The 24,605-nt window shown below is 37.5% G+C and overlaps 1 protein-coding gene across 9 annotated transcripts in view; it reads left to right on the top strand.

Moving 5' to 3' along the window:
• UNC5D (unc-5 netrin receptor D) overlaps positions 1 to 24,605 on the top strand; it is a 492,857-nt gene that overhangs the window by 363,259 nt on the left and 104,993 nt on the right. For 4 of the 9 annotated variants that reach the window (XM_070599129.1, XM_070599127.1, XM_070599126.1 and 1 more), the window contains exons 5-6: positions 21,757 to 21,937; positions 22,793 to 22,960. In XM_070599129.1, coding sequence (XP_070455230.1) covers positions 21,757 to 21,937; positions 22,793 to 22,960 — 349 coding nt within the window. The remainder of the gene's footprint in view (positions 1 to 21,756; positions 21,938 to 22,792; positions 22,961 to 24,605) is intronic. The other 5 variants (XM_070599133.1, XM_070599132.1, XM_070599131.1 and 2 more) reach the window with 2 other exon arrangements.

The following is a 24,605-nucleotide window of genomic DNA, read 5'->3' as shown; positions in this document are numbered from 1 at the left end:
TTCTTTTTCCTAAAAAGAAAACTAATAATAGTATTTCAAAAGTTTCTTCTAGCCTGTTTCATATAGTAATTCTTTTAGAGTTCATTGAATCATCAGTTGTTTCACATGGATCCTAAAAATGCTCAAGCTATCATTCTTTCCATAATTGTTTTTCTTATTCATCTGGTGTTAGCCAGTTATCCTATGGATATTAGCCAAAAATATTGTCATCTTCTCTTATTGAGATGAAAGTCCCCTGGTTATGTAACAAGTATTCATATACATTGTTTTCCCAATTGGTGGTATTGGGTGAATGCCCACTTCTTTAGGGTATTTAATTGGTATCTAAGGAGTCATGCATGTAATCACTGGACTTTATAACTCTGTCTCTAATTCCTTTGTATTTCAGCTGCTCTATTAAAATGACATCAGTTATTTCTGAATTTATTCATAAAAAGAAGCAATACGATTGTTGTTTTAATAAGTATTTTATAATAAACATATTTAGGTATCAGAGATCCCCAGAGATATATTTCATTCCTTTAAGGAGTTTCCAATTTAGTTGGGAAGACAGAATTTATAAAAAGGTAATTAATAATATAAGATAGAAGATGCTAAGTCCCAGTTTGGAGTACAGACCGTAAGTGCTCTAGAAATTTTGAAGAAAAAAGTAAAATAGTCTGATGGAGACAGAAGAGTCATTATGAGGAGAACAATCCATCCAGATATCAAGGTATAAACAAGAGAAGAAAAAATGCCAACAGCCAAATTATAATAAGCAGCTACAACACGTAGGCTTTGCGTAGATTTTGCACCAGTTTTGCTAGATGTAACTTTATATTCTAAATTCAAAAAGTGTAAAGCTGGGCTCAACTTTAGTCATATATTTATATAAAATGCCATCTGCATTTGTATGGGAATAATACTCAACTTGGGCACTATTGATATTAACCCTTTTCGTGTTCAGTAGAAAGAATATGTCACGGTTTTCAAGTTTTACTTATGTTATCTAAGCATCAACCTCCTCCCTCAAGTCACTTTCTTCTTTATTTGGGAGAGACAGAATTTGTCTCCTATCCCCTCCTGAGCCATCTGCCTCTCAGCTGATAGGGAGATGTCATGAGCTCCTAGCCACCATTCCCTTCTCCAGCACAGACCACTGGTTGCTTTGCTCCTGACCTCTTGAAACTGCTACAGTACCAACGACCTGTGTGCAAGGGATGTGTTTAGCAGGAGACACTTCCTTTCATTGTCTCCAACCTTTATTCTTCCTATTATAACCAGACAAAACTATAAGGTATATCAGGTTTTACTGAGAAGTTGAAGGTTAATGAAAGGGGAATTCTAGCATAGAAAGCAAAAAATTCAATACTGTAGATTAAATATGATTTTCCTCATCATTCAAGGGAAAAGCATTAAGAGTTAAACACTTCCTAGGGTTTGCCCTCTTGAACATACCCTACTTCCTATCTTTCCTGTTCTCCGTCCTCCCCATCCTCAGGTCAGACCATAGAAAGAGTCACTTCCTTTGAACTTCCGTAATGCAAACCTTAACTCTCTTTGGGGAGGTGCACCCCAAAGCTCCACCACTGTGGGGTGTGGTCTCAGTCCAGACCCGTCTCCCTCTGCTTACACTTATAATCCCAGGAACGTGAGTACCAATAACAGTACTTCTTCAAAGTCTGACTTACTTACTCACTCTAGACTCCATCCGGGAAAGCTTTAGCAGCACAGTTCAGAGTGGAATTTGTTCCTATAGTTTGTCAATCTCTATAAAAGAGTCAAGTGCACAGGTGCCTTCACATTCTTCCTGTCTTCCAGCAGCTTTTAAATAATATAACAAACAGGCAGACACACACACACACTCTCCTTCCAAAACAAGTATTAATTTTTAGGTGCAGTAGTCTGGAACCATATTCAGCACTTCACCATGAAATTTTTATTTTTTAAACAATAGAACCAACTACTCTTTGATGCCCATTCTCTGTCTACACAAAGATGTATCTGAAAGTTTGAAATTGCTGCGAGTTGTTTGTCTGCACCTTGGTCCAGATTAGATTCTTAGGTACAATACGTACTTACACTAATCTCCATATGCGAAAGGGGGCAGGATGGAGGTTTGGAGTCCTTATCCAAGAAACTTGAAGGACTAAGTTCCAGTTGTAAATTATGATTGTTGAACATTTCTAGCATTCAGCTTGATAGTGTGATTATTTTTATAGTACTTAAATATTAGCGGGTCCTCTACCAATTTGAAATCAAGAGAGGGATTGGGCTGACCAGGCACATTATTATCACTTCATAAGTAAAATGAAAATTTAAAAGAAGCTTGGGAAAGTCAGGCAGTAAGATGAGAAAGGTTTGAAATAAAATGCTCTGTAACTTGTTACCATCGAGGCATGATGACAGCATATGTGACACAGGAAGGCATCTTAACATTATGTGCTGCTTAACAAATGTATTTTTTAATATCTTTCTAATCCTTAATAGAATTTGCGTCTTCTGAGGTTGACTTAGTTCCTCTTTGGAACTGAAATATATCATACAGCCTCAACAGATTTATGATCCTTTATGAGTCAAAATGTTATTAAATGGAGAAACAACTTCATTTTGTCTTAAATTTTTGTTTGAAATGATTAGTTGTGAACTTTTTAAAATTTTAAGTCAAAGCATATTATGTCTCAAAAGATATTTAGAGTGATGTCTATTCCTTATAGATATGTCAGCGTGTACATGCCAACATTTAGAAAACCTCTTTAGTTGAGATTAAAATGATGATCTCTTTTCCCCAAATGTATTGCATCATATTTAAAGCTGGGGAAGATGTTTTCTACTCTTTTCTATCCCATTTAACGCCAGGCAAAGTACAGAGCATGTTGTAGATGCTCTATAAATAGATACGTTGGTGGTCTGAGAGTAACCCACATGTTGCATGATGCTATAAACAAAGAAGAGATCATGTGATGAGATGAAGGAAAAGTTAGGAAATGACCTTTTGGAAATATTCATGAGTGAAATATTTTTTAAATGTTTGATTGCACAGAAAAATGGAAGTCAGCATGATAGTCCATGTGGCACTGAGACTAGGATAAATCAACAATGAAAATAAGAAGTAGAGTAGCAAGGCAGCAATATCTGAATGGCTAAAATTGTTATACTATGCATTTTTATCACACTTTGTTGCTTTTTTTCCCTTCTTTGGGCCTTAGGAATAGAAGTAGAAGCTGATTTATGAGTTGAGAGTCAGTGCAGAGTGTCAGATTTCTATAATGAGATTATATATTAAATCTAATGAAAGGAAAATATGCTTACTCAGACCAAATGACAGCACCATGATTAAACGACTCAAGATCTCTCGATGGATTTGTTTAGACAATAAAGCAGGTAGTGGCCTCCTCTTCTCCTAGGTTTGTGATCAATTCTGTGAAATGAAGATTTATGTATTTTGTTATTCTGATGACATAACAATATGATCATAGAAGTAAACATGAACAAGATGGAACTAGTAAACCAAGTGATGTGTTGTGGGTATTCTGGAAGTATGTTTAGATCAATCATCTATGTTACATTTTATGGTGACTGCTGGCTTCCTCATAGCAACTCAGTTAGAAATTTCTATTTCTTCTTTAACTTGAATCTTCAAGGTACATTTTTGCAAGCATAAGCATGCACTTGTGCACACACACTCACCTAAATACACGTACATGGAGGTATTAGCTCGTGATCTTGAAAGTGACAGCAATTTAAATGAGTATTGTTCTCACAGCAAGTGCATGTTCAACAAGAATGGCTTCAGAATGATACCTCCCCATGCTGGAGCAATGGAAGGAGTATTCTGAAAGGCATTATTCATAGTAAATGGACTTTTACAGGGTCGATACTTGAAAAACTTGATCTATCCAAGCTCTAAGCATCCTGCTTCTACACCTATGATTGAAAAGGAAAAAAAATAAATATGGTTAGAGTATTAATCAGCCCTGTGGAAAAGAACTTGCATAAATGAAGAAAACCATTTATAGGGTATGATTTAAAGATTTGATTTCCCAAAATTTCCATCCATTTCCACCTACTCTTCATTTTCCCATTCTTTCCTGAAATTCCACTATTGGAGAGTCATTTCTTAGGTTAAACTTTTTGTCCCAATTAAAATGCAAATGGCAGGGGGCTATGTCACTTATGTGCTCTCCAAATAACTATTTTCAGATCCTACCTCTGTGGGCAGATCATGATAGAAACAGAATGAGTAAGGAGCATGGAAAGAAGACAGCAAGGGTGAAAGAGTGTATCTAGAAGAAAAAGTTTTCTCGATATTGTGGTTTTTCCTAGCACTGGCCGTATGAAAGGAAGTAAGCCTGAAGAATGTGGTTTTCTCTTAGTAGCTTCCCCCTCTCAGTTTTTGTTGCTCCACTGCTGTTTTCTTCTTTAATATTCATGCATTTGAGGTCTGTGATCTGTAACCGAGACTTTATGGAATTTAGCCTTGCCACATGCAGACACTTTAAGAGCAACTCCATTAAAGAGCATTTTCTCCTGGAGCGTTCTGTGCTGTCTGGTGGTGTTTATCACCCAGCATTTAGTTTTTATCCTTGTAATGTATGCAGAACCAGACACCCCTTCATCACTCTGATTCTGCTGGGAGTTAGTTTATGTTGTAAAACAGGGGAAATGGGAAGGAAGGGAGCCAGAGGGGAGCAGAGTTGCATAGATATAGAAATCCATTGAGATAAAATAACGCCATGGGACTAGACAATTAGGAAGGAGGCTTGGGAATAGATGGAGTCCCTCCCCTCGGGGCTGTCTGATACAGCAAATTCTGGCTGACAACAGCCAACTGCCTACTGCCAGACTCTGGCTGGGTTCTAACTTCTCTCACGCCATGAAATGAGGTTGGAGCAAGCCCTTATGCTTCCTCTCTCCACACATCTCCAGGCCTAAGGTATGTATTTAGGAATTCTGACCACTTGGCGAGGATCCTGGGTAAATAGGACAATAAAAAGATGATTTGTAAATTCCTCAGGCACTCCTTTCAAGTGAAATACTGCAAGGCACAGCGTTATGCACAGAATTGCCTCGGGCAAGAAATGTTTATGAGTCATTGGTGTAAAGAGGAGCTTGTTTGAAAGGTACTGGTATATTGGATCCATCGTTCATTTCTAATGGTTTACATAATGAGACCCCCTTTGCTAAAAATAGAGAAAATTCAGGATCTTGAATCCAAATTTTGGATTAGGCATGTCAGTTCTAGTGTCTTCCTTGTCTCTAGTTTAATTTTTAATTAAAAACAGTTTTTTAATTTAATTTAAAAAATATTTCTTGGTTTAAAAAGTTTAATTTTTTAATTGTTTTCTGGTTTAAGTTTTAATTTCCTTGCTTCTGGTTTAAAATCCCTATGGAGAATTTGTGGATAGGAAGGTCTGGGGAATGGACCCTGTACTGGCAGAGTTTGAAGGGAAAAAACCATAGAAAGAGAGAATCTGCCACTTTGACATTCATATCTGCAACGATTAGCTTTCCTTCCCGCCCTTATACTGCTTTAGACTTTATGCTCAGGACCCTCGCCTCCACTTCTGTGTTGATCTTTCTGTCAGATTCTAGAATCAGTCCTCTGCAGGAATTGGGGAAATCGGAGAAGCACCAGCCAATCCAGCAGACACACAGGGCACATCAGCATTCCTGTCAGCCCGAGTAGAGCTTTTCTCCATTATCTGTCCCTACCTTGCCACATTTTACCACTTTCCTGTAACCACCCTTAGTCACAAGGGAAATACATAGCATTTAATATATAAACAATCAAACCAGTAATTGTATCTACTTTGTTAATGATTTTCTCACTCTAGGGGCTTCTTGTCTGGGACTCCTGAGTGGATCTCAGCAATGAAACTTGATGCTATTGTGACCACGAGCCCACGTGGGACTCATCTCCTGCTTTCTGTGCTTCCTTCCTGCCACTCCAGATTCTGTGGCCGAGGACATGTCATAATTTTGCCAACATGATCTTCTCGTAGGAAAAAGGACAAGGGGTTGCAAAACACATTTTCTGCAGCCAGGACTGATTACTCTCATAAACGTGTGTCAGTTCCAGCACTTTCTCTGTATGAACTGCATAGGAAGTGTGCTTGTCTGTATCTCTTGCTTTTAGCAGAGTCAAAAGGAAACAAAATAAAAGGTTAAAAAAACAAAACCAAAGCCAAACTGCACACAGTCATGTAGACTGATTTAAGTGAGATCTGGTTCTATAATAAGATGTAGTCTGGCCACCCCATCTGTGGTTCAAGTTACAGACTCGCCTGGTAGAGTTAAGGCAGCCCTGTGCTTTATTGAGGCTGCGGCAGTTCATACAGCAGATGAGGCCGTCAGGTGATATTGCAGTACCGCCAAGGTTGATAAGGTTTGCAGATGTGTGGATGAGAAAAGGAACAGCTACACCCAGTCTGTGATTTGCGTAAAAAATATGAGCTTGTAAGAGATGAGTCTTAAAGCAAAATAAATACAGGAAACAGAAAGGGTTGTACAGCTCCAGGGTCCTGAGGGGGAGGGGAAGATGGAGAACCCAGAGCAGGTAACACCAAGCCCTCCCTCCGTAAATTTATCAAACCTCTGCTAACATTTTCACACAGTCAAATCCGGGCTAAAAATGAACTGCCCTAAAAAGGCAAAGAAGTCATAAACGGTCAATCTTCAGTCACAAGTTTTCTGGAAGAGGGAAGGCTTTGCATCTCTTTTAGGGTGTCATTAAAAGGATTTACTTATTACCAACCAGTGTGTACAGACACACCAATGAGTGGATGGACTTGAGCTACTGATGGATGTCAGATACAGTGCTCAGGCTGGAGGAAAAACAGCTGACACATTCCTAGTCTTTAGGCAGCTCAGAGCCTAGTAGAAAATGATTGTCTGATCTTTTTAGCTCCTCCTGGCCAAACTGACTTCCTGCCCTTATTCCAATGCATTGTACTATAAAGACAAATCCAATCAGCTCACATTTTTGCTGAGCTTAAGCTCTAGATAAGATTGACACTATTGATTGCAATGGCAGCTATAGTGCATTTGATGGTTTGAGCCTTTCTGCCTAAAAGTAACATGAGCATTCATTACAAGCTAAAAATCCCAGGGAAACAAGGAAGGTATACCCTTTTCCAGTAATCGTGTCTGTAAGTCTATCTAAACCGCTCAAGTGCTGGTGAGGGTGGCAGTGCTGGTGAGGAGAGTGGTGTGTAGTGGTTAGGGTGAATACGTGTGCATGTGGGAGAGAGAGAGAGGGAGAGAAAGACAAACATGGACAGAGAATGTTTTTCAAAATGAGGGAAAGAATTTGATCATGATTATTCCCAAACATAATGCCCTCATTTCTATCCCAGGTACTATGCACTTTGTAAAATGATTAAAAGACGTATTGAGTTGTTGTTTATTTTGATGTGTCCTACTTACACCAGAAAATGCAGATGAGAAGTGGTCGCTTTAAAAATAAAGGGTAAAGAACCGTCTACTAATTTTTTTGTTTTTTAATAAGAGCATGGTTTGTAAAATGAAAAGAACTGGCTATAAAAAAAATGAGTTGTGACCACGAGCCAGATGTTGACCTTTTTTATATTAAGCTGATTACAGTTTTATCTTTAATCCAGAAAATGATTGATTGCTGTCTTCAAGGAGTGCTGACATTTCTGATGTGATATATACTCCATTGATGTTCATATACTCCACTTATTGACCACAATTGAAATTTAAAAGTCAGAGTAGCCTCACCTTAACTCAAGAATTGTAAAGTTATTTTATAGTTTGACCTATAAAATTATCACTAGCAACCTGAAGCTCACAAACAAGCAGTGATGACTACTTTACATTGCCTGGTATAAAATGCACTTGACTCTTAGATGGGAAACACTGGTTGTTGTGTGTTGCTGGGATGTCTGTTTAGCTGGGGTTGGGTCCAGTTGCTTAAGTTGATGATCAAGTCTTGAAAGTGTCCCACATGTACAACATGTACATGTACAAAACGGATACTTGACCCTGAAAATCCAGGACCCCTTGTGTTAGGTAAGAGTACCAGTTGTCTAAGCTAGAAACTTCTGAGTCAGGCATGTTTCCTCAGTTCCTTCATTCACCCTTTCCCTCATATTCAGTTATCACTACTTATCAATTCTATTTATTCTGCATTTTATCTTCTCCATCTTTACCACACTGCTTTACTCAGGCCCTAATCATTTCTCTCCATTAGTGGAGTAATGACTTCCGATCTGGCTCTCTAATCCCCAGTGTCACTTGGCACCTTCCACACTGATACGAGAAGGATTTTTCTGAAGCAAAACCCATTTAGTTAAAATCCATCAGTATCTCCTTCATGCCTTCAGGGTTGAGTTCAAACTCATTGAGTGGCCTGCAGGGCCCCTATTTAACCTGCTAATATTCTGGTGTCATCCTTTTGAACTATTTTCTTTGTCCCTGAGTGAAGCTACACAAGACTGAATGTTCCTGGAATTACCAGCACATTCCATTAGTTTACTGCTGTACACTTTACAAAAATTCTTTCATCCAAAGTTTCATGTTCAACCTCCAAGCACCCTGTGAGATAGGGAAAAGAAGATGCCATTTTTCTCATTTTGCAGAGGAAGAATAGAGGATTAACTCCACTCTGATTGGATAGGTAAGTACTACCCTGAATCAACTCTTGACAACCTTTACGTAGATTATAGAATTTGTGAATTATCTGTGGAGAAAGTGCAATGTAAACTTTTATGGTCTAGCATGCTACTGGTCTTCTAAACCCTATATTCAGCTGATTCTTTGTGAACTATTCATCCATTTAATATACACATATGTACATTTATTCCCAAAATAAATAATCAAATATTTAATTCCAAAAGAGGATATACTTTTATTTTTTCAACAGTTTTGATCCTAGTTTTCCTTTGTTGACTCTGTTATTAGGGAGTGACTCTCCAAGTGTCTTGAAATAAACCTATAACCAGCACTTCTTCCAAACAACAGTTTATGGTGGACTAGAGGTTGCATGGTAATTTTACCTGTCCTCTTTTTTGTAAATGCATGTCCATGAAGCGATAAGTAATATGGAAAGGTGGAATTTTTAAGGCAAATAAATTGCTAAATATGTTATATGTAGGCGTTGTAAAGTCATAGAACAATGAAGGATATAAGTGGGGAGAATTGTAGACTAATCTGTATATTGCATAGGAAACAAGTGTCTCCCCCAGTGATATTAATGGAATACTGTAAGCTCATTTTAGTACCAAAATTTAAATTAAATAGGAAGGGGAGAGGGGTCTGGGGTAGAGGCTGTTGAAAAATCTCATTTTCAGCAAGTTTGGAAAAAGAGTCACAAAGGCAATTTAGTTTATTTTTTAAACATTCCCTGAAGTGTTGTGAAGACCAAACAGCAGCTTTAAGCTAGTTCATAAAAACCAGAATGCAAAGAAGAGGAGGATAAACAGGATAGAAACAAATAGGAAACCGTCCAATTTAATTGACCAGGCTGATTAAAGTGAGAAACATAAACACCCACCCTAAATGAGAAAATGTTGGATATGCAAAGTCACTTCTTTTTAGACTTCTCTTGGAATGTTTGTAACCCATGAAACTACCCATGTTATTTAAAAAATAAAAAGAGGAATGAAAAACAATTTTGTTAATGAAATTGTATAGTCAACTGAAATAAGTATGACAAGTGAAAGTGATATAATTTCATTAAAACTTCCCTGCATGGATTTAGATGTTAGAGTTTTAACACAATGACTCATTATCCATGAACTATACTGTAAGATTATGCAAAAATCAGGGAATTGTCTAAAATAGCCAGGTAATAACAGCTACGAAGATAAAATGCAACGTGGGACAGTCACTTAGCCTGCTAGCCATCTAGAAATGGGTTGTTTTTCCAGTTAATGTGTTAGTTTATAGAAAAGAAAGATATGCAATTTAAGACAATTTGTTTACTTCTTAGAGAACATGAGTATTAGAAACATTATTTTAAAACTTGGGACCATATATTTGTTTGTTTAGTGAAAATAACCTTTTTTTCCTGCTTATAAACACATATAGATTGCAGAAAATAGGGGAGGCTAAACTATGATAAAGTAACAAACAACCTAGAAATTTCAGTGACTTGAAATTGTTTTCTTTCTCCCTCATGTGGCATGGCCATCACATGTCTGCTGGGTGGTCTGTTTCATGACACTCTTACTGAAATTCCAAGGCTAATGGAAAAGCCATTTTCCAAAAAACTGTGAACTGTTGTGGCGGAGGGAGAAAGAGAAGGCTAGAGAGTCACAACAGTGGAAATCAAGTACTCCATCCTATAATGGACAAGTCAGTTCTACTGAGAACTCGGCCAGAACTAGTCACATGACCCCACCAAACCAAAAAGGGACCAAGAAGTGCAACCATGCTTGTAAGAGAGCCAGAAATATTTGGCAAATAGCTCATACTGAAAATTACAGCAATCTATGAACCTATAAAGAAGAAAATTTCAATCACTGAAAATTCTGCCACCCAAATAACATCTGAACTTCTTTCCAGATATTTGAGTATGTTTGAATGTACGGATAATAAAGATATAGTTTTATGATCTTCTTTTTATACTCAATGATGTCTCATAAAGATACTTCCCATTCTATTCAAATAGAAATCGCCATTCTTTTTGATGGTTGCATAGTATTTTCTTGAGCAAATGTAGATGTGCCTAATTGATTTAATCTATTAATGAATATTTAAGTTGTTCCCAGTTTCTTCATTACTATAAATGAGGTTATAATTAACATCTTAGCACATATCTCTGGAGTTTTACTCATGGTTATTCCACTGAAAGCAGTGGAAATTTATATGAAATTATATCAATATTCTCAGTTTTGTTAAAAATTGCAAGATTGTCCCACAAAACAGATGCACTCATTTAGACTGTCACCTAAAGTAAATGAAAAGATCTATTTCTTTACACTTCTGTCAATCTTATATAATTTTGGTATTTGCCACGGTAATTGGTGAATAGTAATATCTCATTTTCATTTTCTTATTGGAGAGATTGAACAACTTTTTGTATGTGAGTTTTCTATTTGTGTTTCTCCTCTCAATAATTTATTCAAATACTTAGCTCATTTTCTGTTGAAAGTCTTGTCTTCCCATTGATTTTAGCATCATCTTTGTATATTAAGGATCAGGCTGATATTCTTTCAGTGCATACTGGTAGAACATACTAACAAGCATTCATTTTTTAGATGGGCTTCATTCTGTACAAATTGAAAAATATATTTAATGTCACCCTTGATTTTGGTATAACAACACTGTCATATGTTGCAAACATTGTTTTTCATGTTTATCGTTCTTTTTGGCATCTTTTTGGTATATTAAACTTTTAAATTTTAATAGTCAATCTTTATGACTTTGGCTTTTATACCATTTAGGAAACCTTTCTCCATTCTCAAATTACAAAAATATTCACCCTTGCTTGCCTATGGTACTTTTGTGGCTTCACTTATTATATTTTTAATATTTTATATATCTGGGGTTTGTTTTGCTATAATTAATGAGTAGAGATACCGCTTTATTTTTCAAAAAGCCAGTTGACTTTGGGAAGTTTTAGTGAAGGCTGAGGCAAATGAACAGAGGGGGAAGGTGTAGTTTGATTGTTATTATTATTTACATTAAAAATAACAAAGACAAGAGTGGAGTCCTTTAATTAACATGCTGTAGAAGGAGTTTCATGTTGAATTGGAGCCCAGGACTTAACTTATATTCATCTTTTACTTCAGTGGTAATTGTTAAATACTAAAAATGTTTTTTTTCTTGGTTTCCATGATATACATTTCATTTCTCTCTTACCTTAATATCTGCAAGGTATTTCTGCAGCTTTCTCTTCCCTGTCCTCACCTTAAAATGCTGCTTTCTTTTAGGGTTGATCTTAAACTTTCTCTCTCTCTCTCTTTTTTCTTTTTTTTTTTTTTTTTTGGCCATCTAACACTTTCTACATGATTTCATCTATGCCTATAGCCTTTGATACAGTTTATGCTGAGGACGATGGAGTAAGTATACCCCCAAATTAGCTGACTATATTAGTCTGGAACTGAAGACAGATCTAAGTTGAAAATATTTACCATAATGCCTTATATACATCTTAAAATTAACTACATGCACCACTGAGGTTAGCTTATTTTTCTTTTGCTATGTTTTTTGTTTTCTTTCTTTCTTTCTATTGATTTGAGAGAGCTCTTTGTATATTAGGGACCAAGGTGATATTCAGTCAGTGCCTGTCAGTACAGCATCCAAAAATGACCTTTTCACCTGATGTTTCCTATATCACTTGTCCAAGTCAGAAATATGGGTGCCAGATTTTGATTGCCCTCTTTTTAAATCTTTTATCAAATCAGTCACAAATCTCTATTCATTCTATTTTACCCTTTAACTTCTTGTAAAGGTTCTTTACTGTATATTCATCACAACCTTTCAGTTCATTCCACCACAGTCTCTCCCTAGTATTATTGTCACATCTCCTGATGATCTTTCTGCTCCCTGCTTTGCCAGCCCTTCCCCATCCCATATATTCTAGATATTATATCGAATGTTCTTTTTAATGTGAAATTATTATGTCATCAATCCTCCCAATTTTTTCAGTGAATCCCTATTTTCAGATAATAGGTTTCAAATATTTTAATGCCAGACAGGTGAGGAAATCATCTATTTCTTTCTTACTTCTTCAAGAAAAACATTCCAAATCCAATTCCATATGTTAAGCTTGAAGTACCTGTGAAGCATACAAAAGTAGATGCTGAGTAGGCCTCTGAATATCAGAGGCTGCAGCTCAAGAAGTTCAGTGAACTGAAAATATCAGCTGGGGAACGTTCCGTGTCTGGCTATGAACATCGCATGAGTCTGGTGATGTCATATTGAGAGACACTGTATGTTGAGATGTGGAGAAGGATCTAACCCTGAGACCTGAAGAAATGCAATGCTTCATGTTTCTTTAGAGAAGAAGCCAACAAAAGAGACAAAGAAGGCATGGCCACAGGGGTACAGAGAGGGAACATGTGGTATTATAAAAACCAGTGGGAGAGAAAATTCAAGAATGGCTCTCATTACCCGTGAAGGTCAACGAAGAACACAAAACAGTGTGCACTGAATGTAGCAACTTAAAGATCATTGGTGACCTTAGCAAGAGCGATTTCAGTGAGTCGATGGAGTGGAAGCCAGATTGAAATGTAATGAAGAGGAGTGAGTATTTGCTAAAGAATTCAAGAGAGATGACTATGGGGTGGTGGGGCAGGGAGAAGAATTTTTTGTTTATTTATTTATTTGTTTTAAGTTGGCAGAATTGTTGAGCATGTTTGAATATTTCAGTTCTTTTGTGCTCAGTTATTTTTTTAACTGTAAAAATGTAGTTAATAATGTCCACTTCACCAAATGGTTTAAGGTGTGAAAGAGCCTGGAACAGTATCTGATGCACCACAGCCCATCAATATACGTAAAACGTTAATCTCCCTTCCCTTCTCTTCCTCTGCTCCCTACTCCAGCTCCACCAGGCCTGTCATCCCTTGTAATAGTAAAACTTATTGTATTTAGTTACAATAGAAATGGTTTTTTGTTTTTCTTTTTAATCTGACATCTCATGAACATTTCTTTAATGTTTGTTTCCTTAAATGCTGGGCACATTCTAATATACATGTATAATCTTAGCTAGTTAAATTAAGTTGCCTTTTCAGCTCTAAAATTTGGAGATGAAATCTGTTACCTCCTTTACAAAGTATGTTTGACTCTCCTGTACTCTTTCCACGTTGACAATGGTTAACCAGGCAACAGGTTCTATTTATAAGGGGAAGGCAAAATTAACACAATACGAGCAGCAATGGGGTTAACTTTGCAAAACAGCACTACATTTCTGCATAAAGAACTTTTGTTTGGAGCAGATAATGACAGTCTTAGTCACAGTTTTATTCCTAATCAATATTTTGGAGAGAACACAAGAACTGATGTGAATTACTGTCTAAAATTTAAAAGCACTATCCGAACCAGTGATCTAGAGAAATTATCCACACAAGTCTTTAGAGTTCAAATTTGGTTATTTTGCAGTTGTGTTATTATATGAAGCATGATTTCTTTTCTTGCTGCGTGCTTTTCTTTTTTTGCAGTGGCTTTGTGTCTGTCAGCTGAAAGGAAACTTGTATGAAGTGTACAGTAATCAAAGGGATGAAAGATGAATAAGTGTAGAGCCTTTTTTTTCAGCACCATTAACTCAGTGGCATCTACCTGGAATGCAGATGCCCTTTGCTGATTTCATTTTGATAATGCTGTAAGCTGGTCTCTGATAATTGCCTTCTGTAATTGGAACAAATTTATGATTATGCTAATTCATTCTCAGCCGCCCAATACCTGGAAGCTGAGCTAATCCATATCTGTCCCCGCGTTTCCTTTGTAGATCGTTACATGATTAGCCTCTCACTTTGGCTGATGGAATTTTATTCCGAACAGAGCTGTTTTCTCAAATGGTGTGTATATATGTATGCGTAAATGATATGTGTTTGCGTATCTTTAACTAATTGTATGTAAGTAAGATCAGCTTTTAAAACCGGTTTATGATATGAACATTTAGAATCTTTAATGCTTTAGTCCTTAGTAAGATGGCTATTTTCTCAGCACTTGAGTACATATTACTTGGTTACAAGGAACAGAAAAGGGGAACAGTTAATTAACGTTCCCTCACCACCACCTTAAAACCCTAATTACATGCCAGAAATTATGGGAGGAAATGTGAATACAGAAACAGTTTTGCATCTCTCTGAGGGCCAACTCTTTGTAATCTTGTTAGAGAATCCTTCCCATCTTAAAATAATTCTTTGAAATGAAATGACACATTACACTATGTTTTACATCACTCTTTGGGGTATCATGCTTTGGAAGCATCTCCTAGGTATTGCTCATCAAAGATTCAAAACCTGCATTCTTTTTCCCCTAGCAGATGGGAACGAGGAGAGGTAGAATTAGCAAAGCACAAGATCCATTGCACTATGGAAAACACGGCTGAGAAGCAAACGGCAGCACGCGCCCTCCTTACAAAGCATCTTTTGATTGCATTTCTCTCCCCATTCTTATACATATGCTTTGTCTGTTTAATGTTGTCTTTTTCCTCTGACCATCAGTCTTGTCAATGCTTTACATTAATGTAAACATGTCTCATTCTTCACTCATGACAATGTTACAGTTTCAGTAAACAGTGGAACAGGGTGTTCACTTTCCCAGAGACCATTTGCCTGTCAAGATGAATTAAAAAATGAGACTGTACCTGACTTTCATAACTGAAACGAGGAAGTTAAAGGACAGCACTGATCTGACAAGAGACACGCAATGTCAGACGGGAAGGCTCCATAATCAGAAGTCAGGCTTCTACCAAGGTGCTCATGTCTGTCATTTCATTCAGCATCAAGGAGTGTGATTCTGTCTGTTATCATTAGGTTTCTAAAATTTACCTAGTTCTGCTGCTGTGACTTCACAATTAAGCTGAATTTCTGCTTCCTTTTGTGATGCATAATCAGATAAGTGGAGCTAAATTGAAAAAACCACAGTGTAGGTGGCTTTAAAGTCAATCTATACAGTCTGGAAAGAAAAGGAAGACAAAAGGGGAAACATGAGAGTAGTGCTATAAATAACTCGAAGGAAATATTATCAAGGAGAGAGGAGAGGACAAATGACATGTAATCTGAAAGCAGCAAAGCAACTAATGGCCTAAACTAACATTAGATGAAAACATGCTCCAATCTGAGTAGAGGGATGCCACTCTTTGCGATATTTTATATTTAGTCCAGCAAATCCCAAGAGAGAAGACTAGAATTAAGAGATAGGAACCCTTGGTAGATAATATCAACAAATGGCCCTCATTGGCATTTTCTATGGGATACGAAGGGAGAGTTCCAAGTTGATGCTATCTAGAATTCAAAGGACAAGAGGCTTGGGATCCTGCCTGGGAAGAGAGCAAGCTTATTAAAGTGACTTTCTTTTTCTGTCTAGTTCTCATCTTTCTAAATGGTTAGTAACACCATTCACCTTCTCATTCTCTTATGGAATATTAAGAACAAGAACAGGAACATTAGAACTCTGACATGCTGTCTGATGGAAATACACATTTAGGTGTAAGGTTTATATATGTACGTAAATGTTTTTGACAAAAGGTCAGAAGAGGTGAAATGTTAGGACTTATGCAAACATTTTCAAATGTAATCCAGGTCTCAGATAAAAGAATCTCCCACAAAGCATAAACCCATCACTCTTCCAAAAGAGCCTCTTTCCCCTTGCATTGCACCATGCTGCCTGTTGTTGAGAAAATCTATAGGCTCGTCAATTACATACCTTCTGTCCCCAGAATGACTGATCAGGAACCTGCTGTCTGGCTTAGAATCTAATTGTCTTTGATGGTCTGCTTTTCCAGATTTGTTTATAAACTGGAAAAATCTACAAATTGCAGACCATCTGTACATAACACTATGCTAGTGAATGCCAGCATCCTGCAAATCCATAAGCTCATTACCTCTAAGTAACTAGTTTCTTCAAATGCTCCTAACTGGAATTATCCATACAAACCAAGTAAGTAGAAACCAGATGAAAAACTGTTTCTCTCAGGTGTGAATGCCTCCAACAACCTTCTGGAATGTTACGCCTCTTGGTCAAAGAGATAACCTGTTAGCATGAAGCCATTTGGATCAGTGAAACAAATGTCGATTAGCCTCAAGGTGCTCAACATATTGATCCCATAAGGCTAATTTGAAAATTTGTATTGCTTTTGTTAAGAGCTTAATTAGGGCTTTCCAGTGTTGTCAACTTCTTGTAAAATAATTTCTGAACTCAGTACACATGCCCTTATGATACTTGCAGAAAGCATACCCTATATAACTTCTAAAGTTCTTCGATGGTTGCCAGTCATTTCCACGAGAAATCCTTGAGAGTGGGCAACGACATGTGACCCATACATTCTAGCATGATGAGGGAAGCAGATTCAATGAAAAGGAATTAACATCAGTGAGGGACACAAGCCCCTCCTTGTGATAATATTCACGGGGGGCCAGAAAGCTGGTATATTGTCACATTTGTGGAGAAGAAGGAGTGAATCTGCTTCTAGTTCATGGATATATTTGGTTTGGCCCTCACAATATATTTTGCAATATATGAGCCATCGTGTTAGAATCAAGAAATATTACATTAAAATACACATCCTTGGCTTCTCATGAAAGATGAAAGAGATCGTCTGAACCTGACTCGTGGCTGCACATCAGCACAGGCCGTGTAATCTACATTTTGTCATAATCATCACCACTTCTCCATACATCCTGACACTGAGGCTAAGTAGTCCATAAATTTGAGGACCACTGTGATGCTTTAAAAGCAAAAGAGATTTTTAAGCAAAAATGAGTTCATTGTCGTTTTTCATTGTGCTCATTGTTATTTTTTTAAATTACTCATATCTCTAAAGTGGGAAAACAAAAGGAGACAGAAAGCAATAATATTTTTTAAGAAAAATGAGAGTGAGCTCATTCCTTGGTGGAAATGAAGAACAGCCCTTGTCTTTAATATGCAAGCAATGCACATGGATGTCTCACACCCAGCGCCACTTCTGTAATTTATGTTCCCTCCCTGGCCCCCAGGAACATTTGAGTTTGCAACTGCCGGGGTAGAGAATGCTTTTTCTATCTTATTTATTAAACTATTCTACATTAGCAGCACTTAGCTCATCAAAAATGTTTTAAAATTTCTCTAAGTGACAAAAGCATAAATCCTAGAGCAATTTCTCACTTTTATAAGCCCAGAAAATACCAAACTGATTTCCTCATAAAGATCCTGCCATCAGTTGAATGGATGAACTATTAGTTTACAAATAGAAAACAGGCCCACAGTTAGGAATCTACTCATGTGCTGATTGTTTACAGACATAATTGGGTTGATGGACCTCAGCCATGATACCATAAAAACCAAGTATATCGGAATGTACATATACCTACCATACCTCATTCATCCTATATCAATGTTTTTCAAACTATGATCTGGAAATACCCAGCAGCCAACCATTGTCTGTGTCCATAGTACATGTGGGTGGGGAGTGGGTAGATTGTATGGCAGGGTCAACTTAACTGGTGGTACAGATTGTGCACTGAACATCTCCGTGGGGCATGATTGACATGGTCAGGGAATGATGTGAGTGGTCTCCCCTGGAGTTGTGTAAACCGTGGCCCCGGGTGTGGCCAAGCTTATGCAGCTCAGGGTCCTTCACTTCTGCATCGATTGTAAGATCTTTCCTTATTGATTTGTTTTTCATTTTAGGTTTTCAGATAAGATTTAAATTGAGGAAACATTCTATGGTTAAACATAAATTTGAAAACCACTGTGCTACATGATAAGTAAAAGAGATGTTTTTAAGTTGAAGTGATTTTTTCAGATTACTAAATAGGTTTTCCTTGAATGTGTGACAATAAGCCACCAGGAAGAAAAGAACAGTCACCTCTCGTCTTCTCGTAAAATCTCTATAAACATATTGTATTCCCTTCCAAGCCTTTTTTAAAAGTGTATATATATATATATATATATATATATATATATATATATATATGTTTGTGATTTCTTTTTTTGTTTTACAAATTTATGATAACACAAAACATAAAATTTTCCATTTTGACTCTTTCATGTATTATGAACATTTTCTGTGTTTTCACTGTGTAGTTGGAATCATGACTTTTAGTGCCTAGATAATATTAAAGCATGTAATTGAATTGTGATTTATTTAAACAAAGTTCTATTATTTGGCATACTTTTTTCTTTTCCTTTCTTTTTTTTCCTACTAAAAATAATTTATTGTTTTTAAATCTTGTTTGTGGCTCTAATACTTTCCTTTGGTAAATTTCTGGGATCATAATTATAAGAACAAAAGTCATTACTATCTTTAAGACTATCAGATGGAGATAAGTACTAGGAAGAGAATTAATATAGAATGAGGGGATGAAGGGGGCTTGCTCTATTAGGAAGGATTGTTAGGCAAGACCTCTCTGAGGAGGTGACATTTGATCTGAGACCTGAATGAAAAGTGGAACTGAGCCATGGGGCTACCCATGGGAAAGGCCTGCCAGTCAGAGGGCTCAGCAGATGTTGAGGTGCTGAGGTTGGAACTTGCTTTGAGTTTTCTAGAACAGGAAGGAGTCCAGTAGGGCTTCCGTCGGGTAATCAGGAGTTACTTGCAGAATCCAAGATGGAGAATTGACCAAGAAGGACTTTGTTAGCTTTGGTAAAGATTTGCAATTTTGTTCTAAGTGGGATTCGAGGCCATTGAAGGATTTCGAGCTAGAAAGTGACATGATCTAATCCTTTTGTGGAGAATCAACTGTAGAGGCAAGAATGGAAGCAGCAGAGAGCCCAGTTAGTTGAGAGCTATTGCAGAAGCCCTAGAAAGGGACTATGATAGAGCATCAATAGTGGAAATGCCCCGTGCTCTCCAAGTTCAGCAAAAAACAAACCAACTGCAAAAATAAAAACTATGTGTATATGTATGTGTGTGTGTAATTTTAATCTTTGCTATTTTCGTAGGAAAAATCTAATTATTTTGTTGTTTCAGTTTTTTATTAGTGGTGTAGAATATTTATTCAGTTGTTTAATTACCATGTATTTCTTTTTTCCTTCAATGAAACGTATTCTTATCTTTATGCGCTATTACCTCTGATGGGATTTTATCATCGACTTATATAAGAACTTGAGCTGGTCAGATTATTATTCCTCAGATCATCATATTATTAACCTTTTGTCTATCAAATTTGTGGCAAGTATTTTCCTAGTTTACTGGCCACTTAACTTTGTGTGTGATTTATTTTTATAAGCGTTTTCAATTTGAAGCTAGACCTCTACTTGATGATTGTGGCTTTAATTTCCTTTTTGCCAAGATTGGTTGGAGAAAGCTTTCTTTGATTTCCAGGTATTGGGGCTCCTTTGAGTTCCACCTCCAGAGACACTGCCCCCAGGGCTCTCTCTGGCTTTTATTCACTAGAAATAATTTACTTATGGAACAGGGCCAGACTTTCCCAACTTCCTGACCAGTTGTTTGGGGGTAAGTATGGAAACAGACTATGACTCAGGTGGGAACATGAGGGAACAGCTTTCTAGGTTCCACAAATAGCAAGAGCAGGAAATTAACAATGCCTGAGGGCATCACCAGGAACTTCCGGGGGTTGGTAGGCAAGCTTGCTTCTTTGCTTCATGGACCTGCACCATGTTGCTTTTCCAGCCCTTCTTGATGTTTTAAAGAAGTTCTCAGATCTCTCCTTTTGGTTATTTGATATCATTTTCTTTTCTAAAATTGACCTTTTCTAGGGTAGATTTTGGATGATGATGATGTTTGGTACTCCAACTCTCATTAATGGGGTAGTACTTGGGATATGTATTAAAAGATCATTATAGGTTCTCTTCTGATAAATCCCTTTTCTGTAGAAATCAAAAATCCTTATTAAATCATATTGTTATATAACAGATGCCACTTATTTATTGGTGATAAATTAGAATTCTTTAGATTTAAATAAGAAATTAGGCATCTTATTCTAAAACCAACTTTCAATTATCTGTGCTAATGGTTGGCAGAGTATGATGAAAAGTCCCCTGATGCATATGCTTCTCTGTGATGTCTCTGTGGTGTAGTTACTGCCATTGCTTTCTGTGTTAAATTACAGTTTTGATATGTCCGTTAAATTTCTGTGTATAACATATGCTGATAACTATTGCTAAATGGTTGTTTTCAAGCAAGAGATGTATCTAGTGCTACCAAGATGGCACTAGAGAGTGCAAATGTTGTTTGGATGTGGAAGCAGAGGACAAAATGAGGAAGGCAAACAGTTAGTTTGGGAGAAGACTGGCCTGGTTGAGAAAATAGGGCAGTTAGGGGCGGTGCACCTCAACTTGGGAGGAGGATGGGCATCGAAATAGTAGAAGGTTCCATGTGTGTCTTCTTCACGTGTCCAAGGAAAGAGAAGTTTGGGCCAAGGATAGGATTATGGAGGAACTGGAAAGAGGGAAATAGGTTCTCCAAGAGCAAGCTGGAGAAAAGAAATCAGAGATGGGACTAGCCTACGCTCAGAAGATGTGTCAAGTGAGCTCCTCCAGAAGAGAGGCTGGGCCTTAAATGTGTCGGGTGCCTAACCCGGCCTAATTGTTCTTGAATCATTCAAGGAATGACATAAGTGATCAACAAAGAAAGGTATCCCCAAAACTAGGGAAATTTAATTTATGTGCCTATGATTGCCCAAATCTGTATTACATCGGCTTTTATACATTATCATGCCTTTATTAAAATTTAAGTGCAAACATATTGACTTGAAACCTTGTCTGACAACATAATATCCTCTCAGCACAGAATACAAATTCTGCATATTTGTGTTGATTTTCTGAACTCCATTTTGGACTAGTTATTGAAACATTGTCATCATCACCAGAGTTGTAATAAAATAAAATATAATGAAATGACCTAATTACAGTCATCTCTTTTCTTTCTTCCACTGCATTTTTAGAAAATGGGTCAAAGTCAATAGGATATTTATGTTCTTTTACTGCCTCCAGTTTATTAACTTGAGTATTCATTTCCTGAACATACGAAATTTACTAAATAAAAGGGTTGAGAAATGGAATAAAGATTTAAAAAAATCATTGCTACTGCTCTGTATGTTAGTACATCTCTCTCCGACACACCGGAACTGCTCACCTTCCAATTCCAGAAAAGACATTTTTTTAATGACTTGCAAAGTAAACTTTCCTTTCTTCTTATAGGTGGAATGGCTAAAAAATGAGGAGCCCATTGACTCTGAACAAGATGAGAACATTGACACCAGAGCTGACCACAACCTCATTATCAGGCAGGCTCGGCTCTCGGACTCAGGGAATTACACCTGCATGGCAGCCAACATCGTGGCCAAGAGGAGGAGCCTGTCAGCCACAGTGGTGGTTTATGGTAAGACCAGCCCAAAGGCCAGGAATGGATAGGGAGGATGGAAAGCAGAGAAGTAGAGGGAAGTGTATTTTATTAAAACTTCCAACTTTAAGAACTTGAGAGGACTTTAGTGGTCATCCGCTACAGCGTTCTCTCCTGCCTCTCTTATTTGGAAGGTGAGACTACACTTCTATTCCCATTAATGTGTTTGCTCTTCCCTCCAGTATTGGACTTCTGAGATAGTCAATGACATTTCCAATCTCTCTCTTTTAAAAATAATTTTAAAAGTTGTTTATTTTCTTCTATTGTGCTTATCTTTGAAAATAACTGAGGTGGGCAACTTCTGCTTCCCCTCCTTCCCAAACCCAATATGCACCCCCATCCTCTCCAGTCCTGCTGTAAGCAGTTCCTCTCTTGGAGCTACCCAAAACAAACATTACTATGTGCTAAATATCTCAGGTGTTATATAAAAGAAATTCCCAGTTATTTAAGTAAAGGCAATCCCTTCCATAATAGAAGAGCCCTGGGATTTATTTTTGAAGCGCTTCAAGTAGTAGAAATTCAAATGCTGATATTTTCTTCTTATACTCTGGATTTTCAAGTGGTTTAGACATATTTTGATGAGTTCTTCGCATTTTTCATAATTTCCCTGCAAAGAAAATTCTCTGTGTTCCTCCTATATCATATGAGTAGACTGAGGCGCAGAGATGAGGGAAGCCCCACTGTGCCCCACGATGGAGAACCAGTGGGCGTCCGCACAGTCTCTTGGTCCCTGGATGCCCAACTCACAACACCTGGCACAGTGGCTTGCACATAGTAGGCAATCAGTAAAAACCTCTCTCCTTTTTTTCTCCCCTCCCCATTTTTCTCTCTCAGTGAATGGAGGCTGGTCTTCCTGGACAGAGTGGTCAGCCTGCAATGTTCGCTGTGGTAGAGGATGGCAGAAACGTTCCCGGACCTGCACCAACCCAGCTCCTCTCAATGGTGGGGCCTTTTGTGAGGGCATGTCAGTGCAGAAAATAACCTGCACTTCTCTTTGTCCTGGTGAGATATGTGTAGATCACCTTTTCCCTTCTGATCCACCAACACTATTAAGCTGGTGTGAAGCATTCAATATAACCTTCCTTCCCAAAGTTACCCACTCCTTAGTTCTTAGAACGGAGCCTTTGTCCAAAGTGCTAACATGGAACTCATTGTAATGGCAAGAACATGGGTGAAATAGCCCTGTTTGGAGGCAAATTTTTTTTTAAATCCTCAATGACCCTGGACACTTACCATCAATAAGCCAAATGCTTTGAAGTATTTTTACACTACCAGTGTTTTGTTAGGCTAAGCCATCCCCTTCTCTCCTTGGGTTCTCCCATGTTGTAGCATTCATTTGTATCATAGCTAGCGGGGATTGAGTTGTCTGTGAGCAGAAAACAGTTACCAAAAATTTGACCCTTTATCATTGGTTACCAACCAACTGACCTTATCAGACTTAGTTTTGTATTTATCGACAGTGCAATTGGCAGAAATTGTACAGTATCAAAGAAGTTTATATTTTACATTTGGTCTATGTTTGCTTTCCTTTCTGAATAGAGAGAGACTTCAGTTATCAAGTATGGCTTTTATAAGTTCTTTTGTTTGTCTCTCACTGGCTCTAACCTGATTTATACAATAAGAAAGAGATGAGATGGAAGATGACTTCCTTTATGGGAAGCATATCCTCCCACTGAGAAATAAATTGATCTGAGTCTCACAAGCATTATAAAACATTAACTCTGAGGACACTGGACTACAGCCTCATGTCTTTAAAATTTCAAATCTAGTTCCACTCAAACCCAAGGTGAGGCTCCTACCAGCAGCATATTCTTGGAGTTTCATTTTGAACTCGTATTCAATAAACATTTATTGAGTGCTTACTATGTGCCAGGTACTGTGCAAGATACTTTTACACATGGAACGTCATTGAATTCTGTGTTGTGAGTTTTCTTATCCCCAGTTGACAGAAATGGTAAAGTGAGTCTAAGTGATTTGCCCATGGTTGCTCAGCTAATAAGATGACAGAACCAAAACAAGGAGTCAGACATTTTGCTTCAAGTTCAGTATTTTTGCTGTTACCCTATTCTCAACTAATTGCTCTACATTAAAAATTAAAGCATCTTAAATAGCCCACATAAGCATGGTTGGACTATTCCTAGGGAGTAATGGAACAGTTGCTTCCAACAGCTGTCGTCATTTCTAGGGTTGATTTGTAGTGGAATTGGATTCAGTTTGTTTGTTGCTACATATGGCAGCAATCCATGACCCAAGAAACTCTGTTTATGTAAGTCCTAGTGTCTTGGGGTTTGACTGACCTGTTTTAGTTTAATACTATCAATATATATCAGTTTAACTTTTTATTGTTTAGAGATTTCTAGAGCTTATAGAGAGTTCATTCCATTCTCTGTTCTATACTGTCAACCCATACCAAGTGGTGATTACCAGTGGTTACTGCACGTAGTTTATCTGTCCGTCTAAGATGCACTTGGGCATGAAAGACTGAGAAAGAGTGGATAATGATATTATTAGCCAACCCAAGGGCACTGGTAATTCGAATGCTTGCTGAAATTCAGTCATAGGGCTCATCCTGAAATAGCAAGAGAATTACACCACTGCATTCATTAGCCTATCTGTTTAGAAAAGAAACCATGGAGAGAAGATAAAC

The sequence above is a fragment of the Equus przewalskii genome, chromosome 28, assembly GCF_037783145.1.
Source record: "Equus przewalskii isolate Varuska chromosome 28, EquPr2, whole genome shotgun sequence".
Taxonomy (NCBI): Eukaryota; Metazoa; Chordata; class Mammalia; order Perissodactyla; family Equidae; genus Equus; species Equus przewalskii.
Note: the sequence above shows the minus strand (reverse complement) of the source record. Positions and strands in the feature narration are given on the sequence as shown.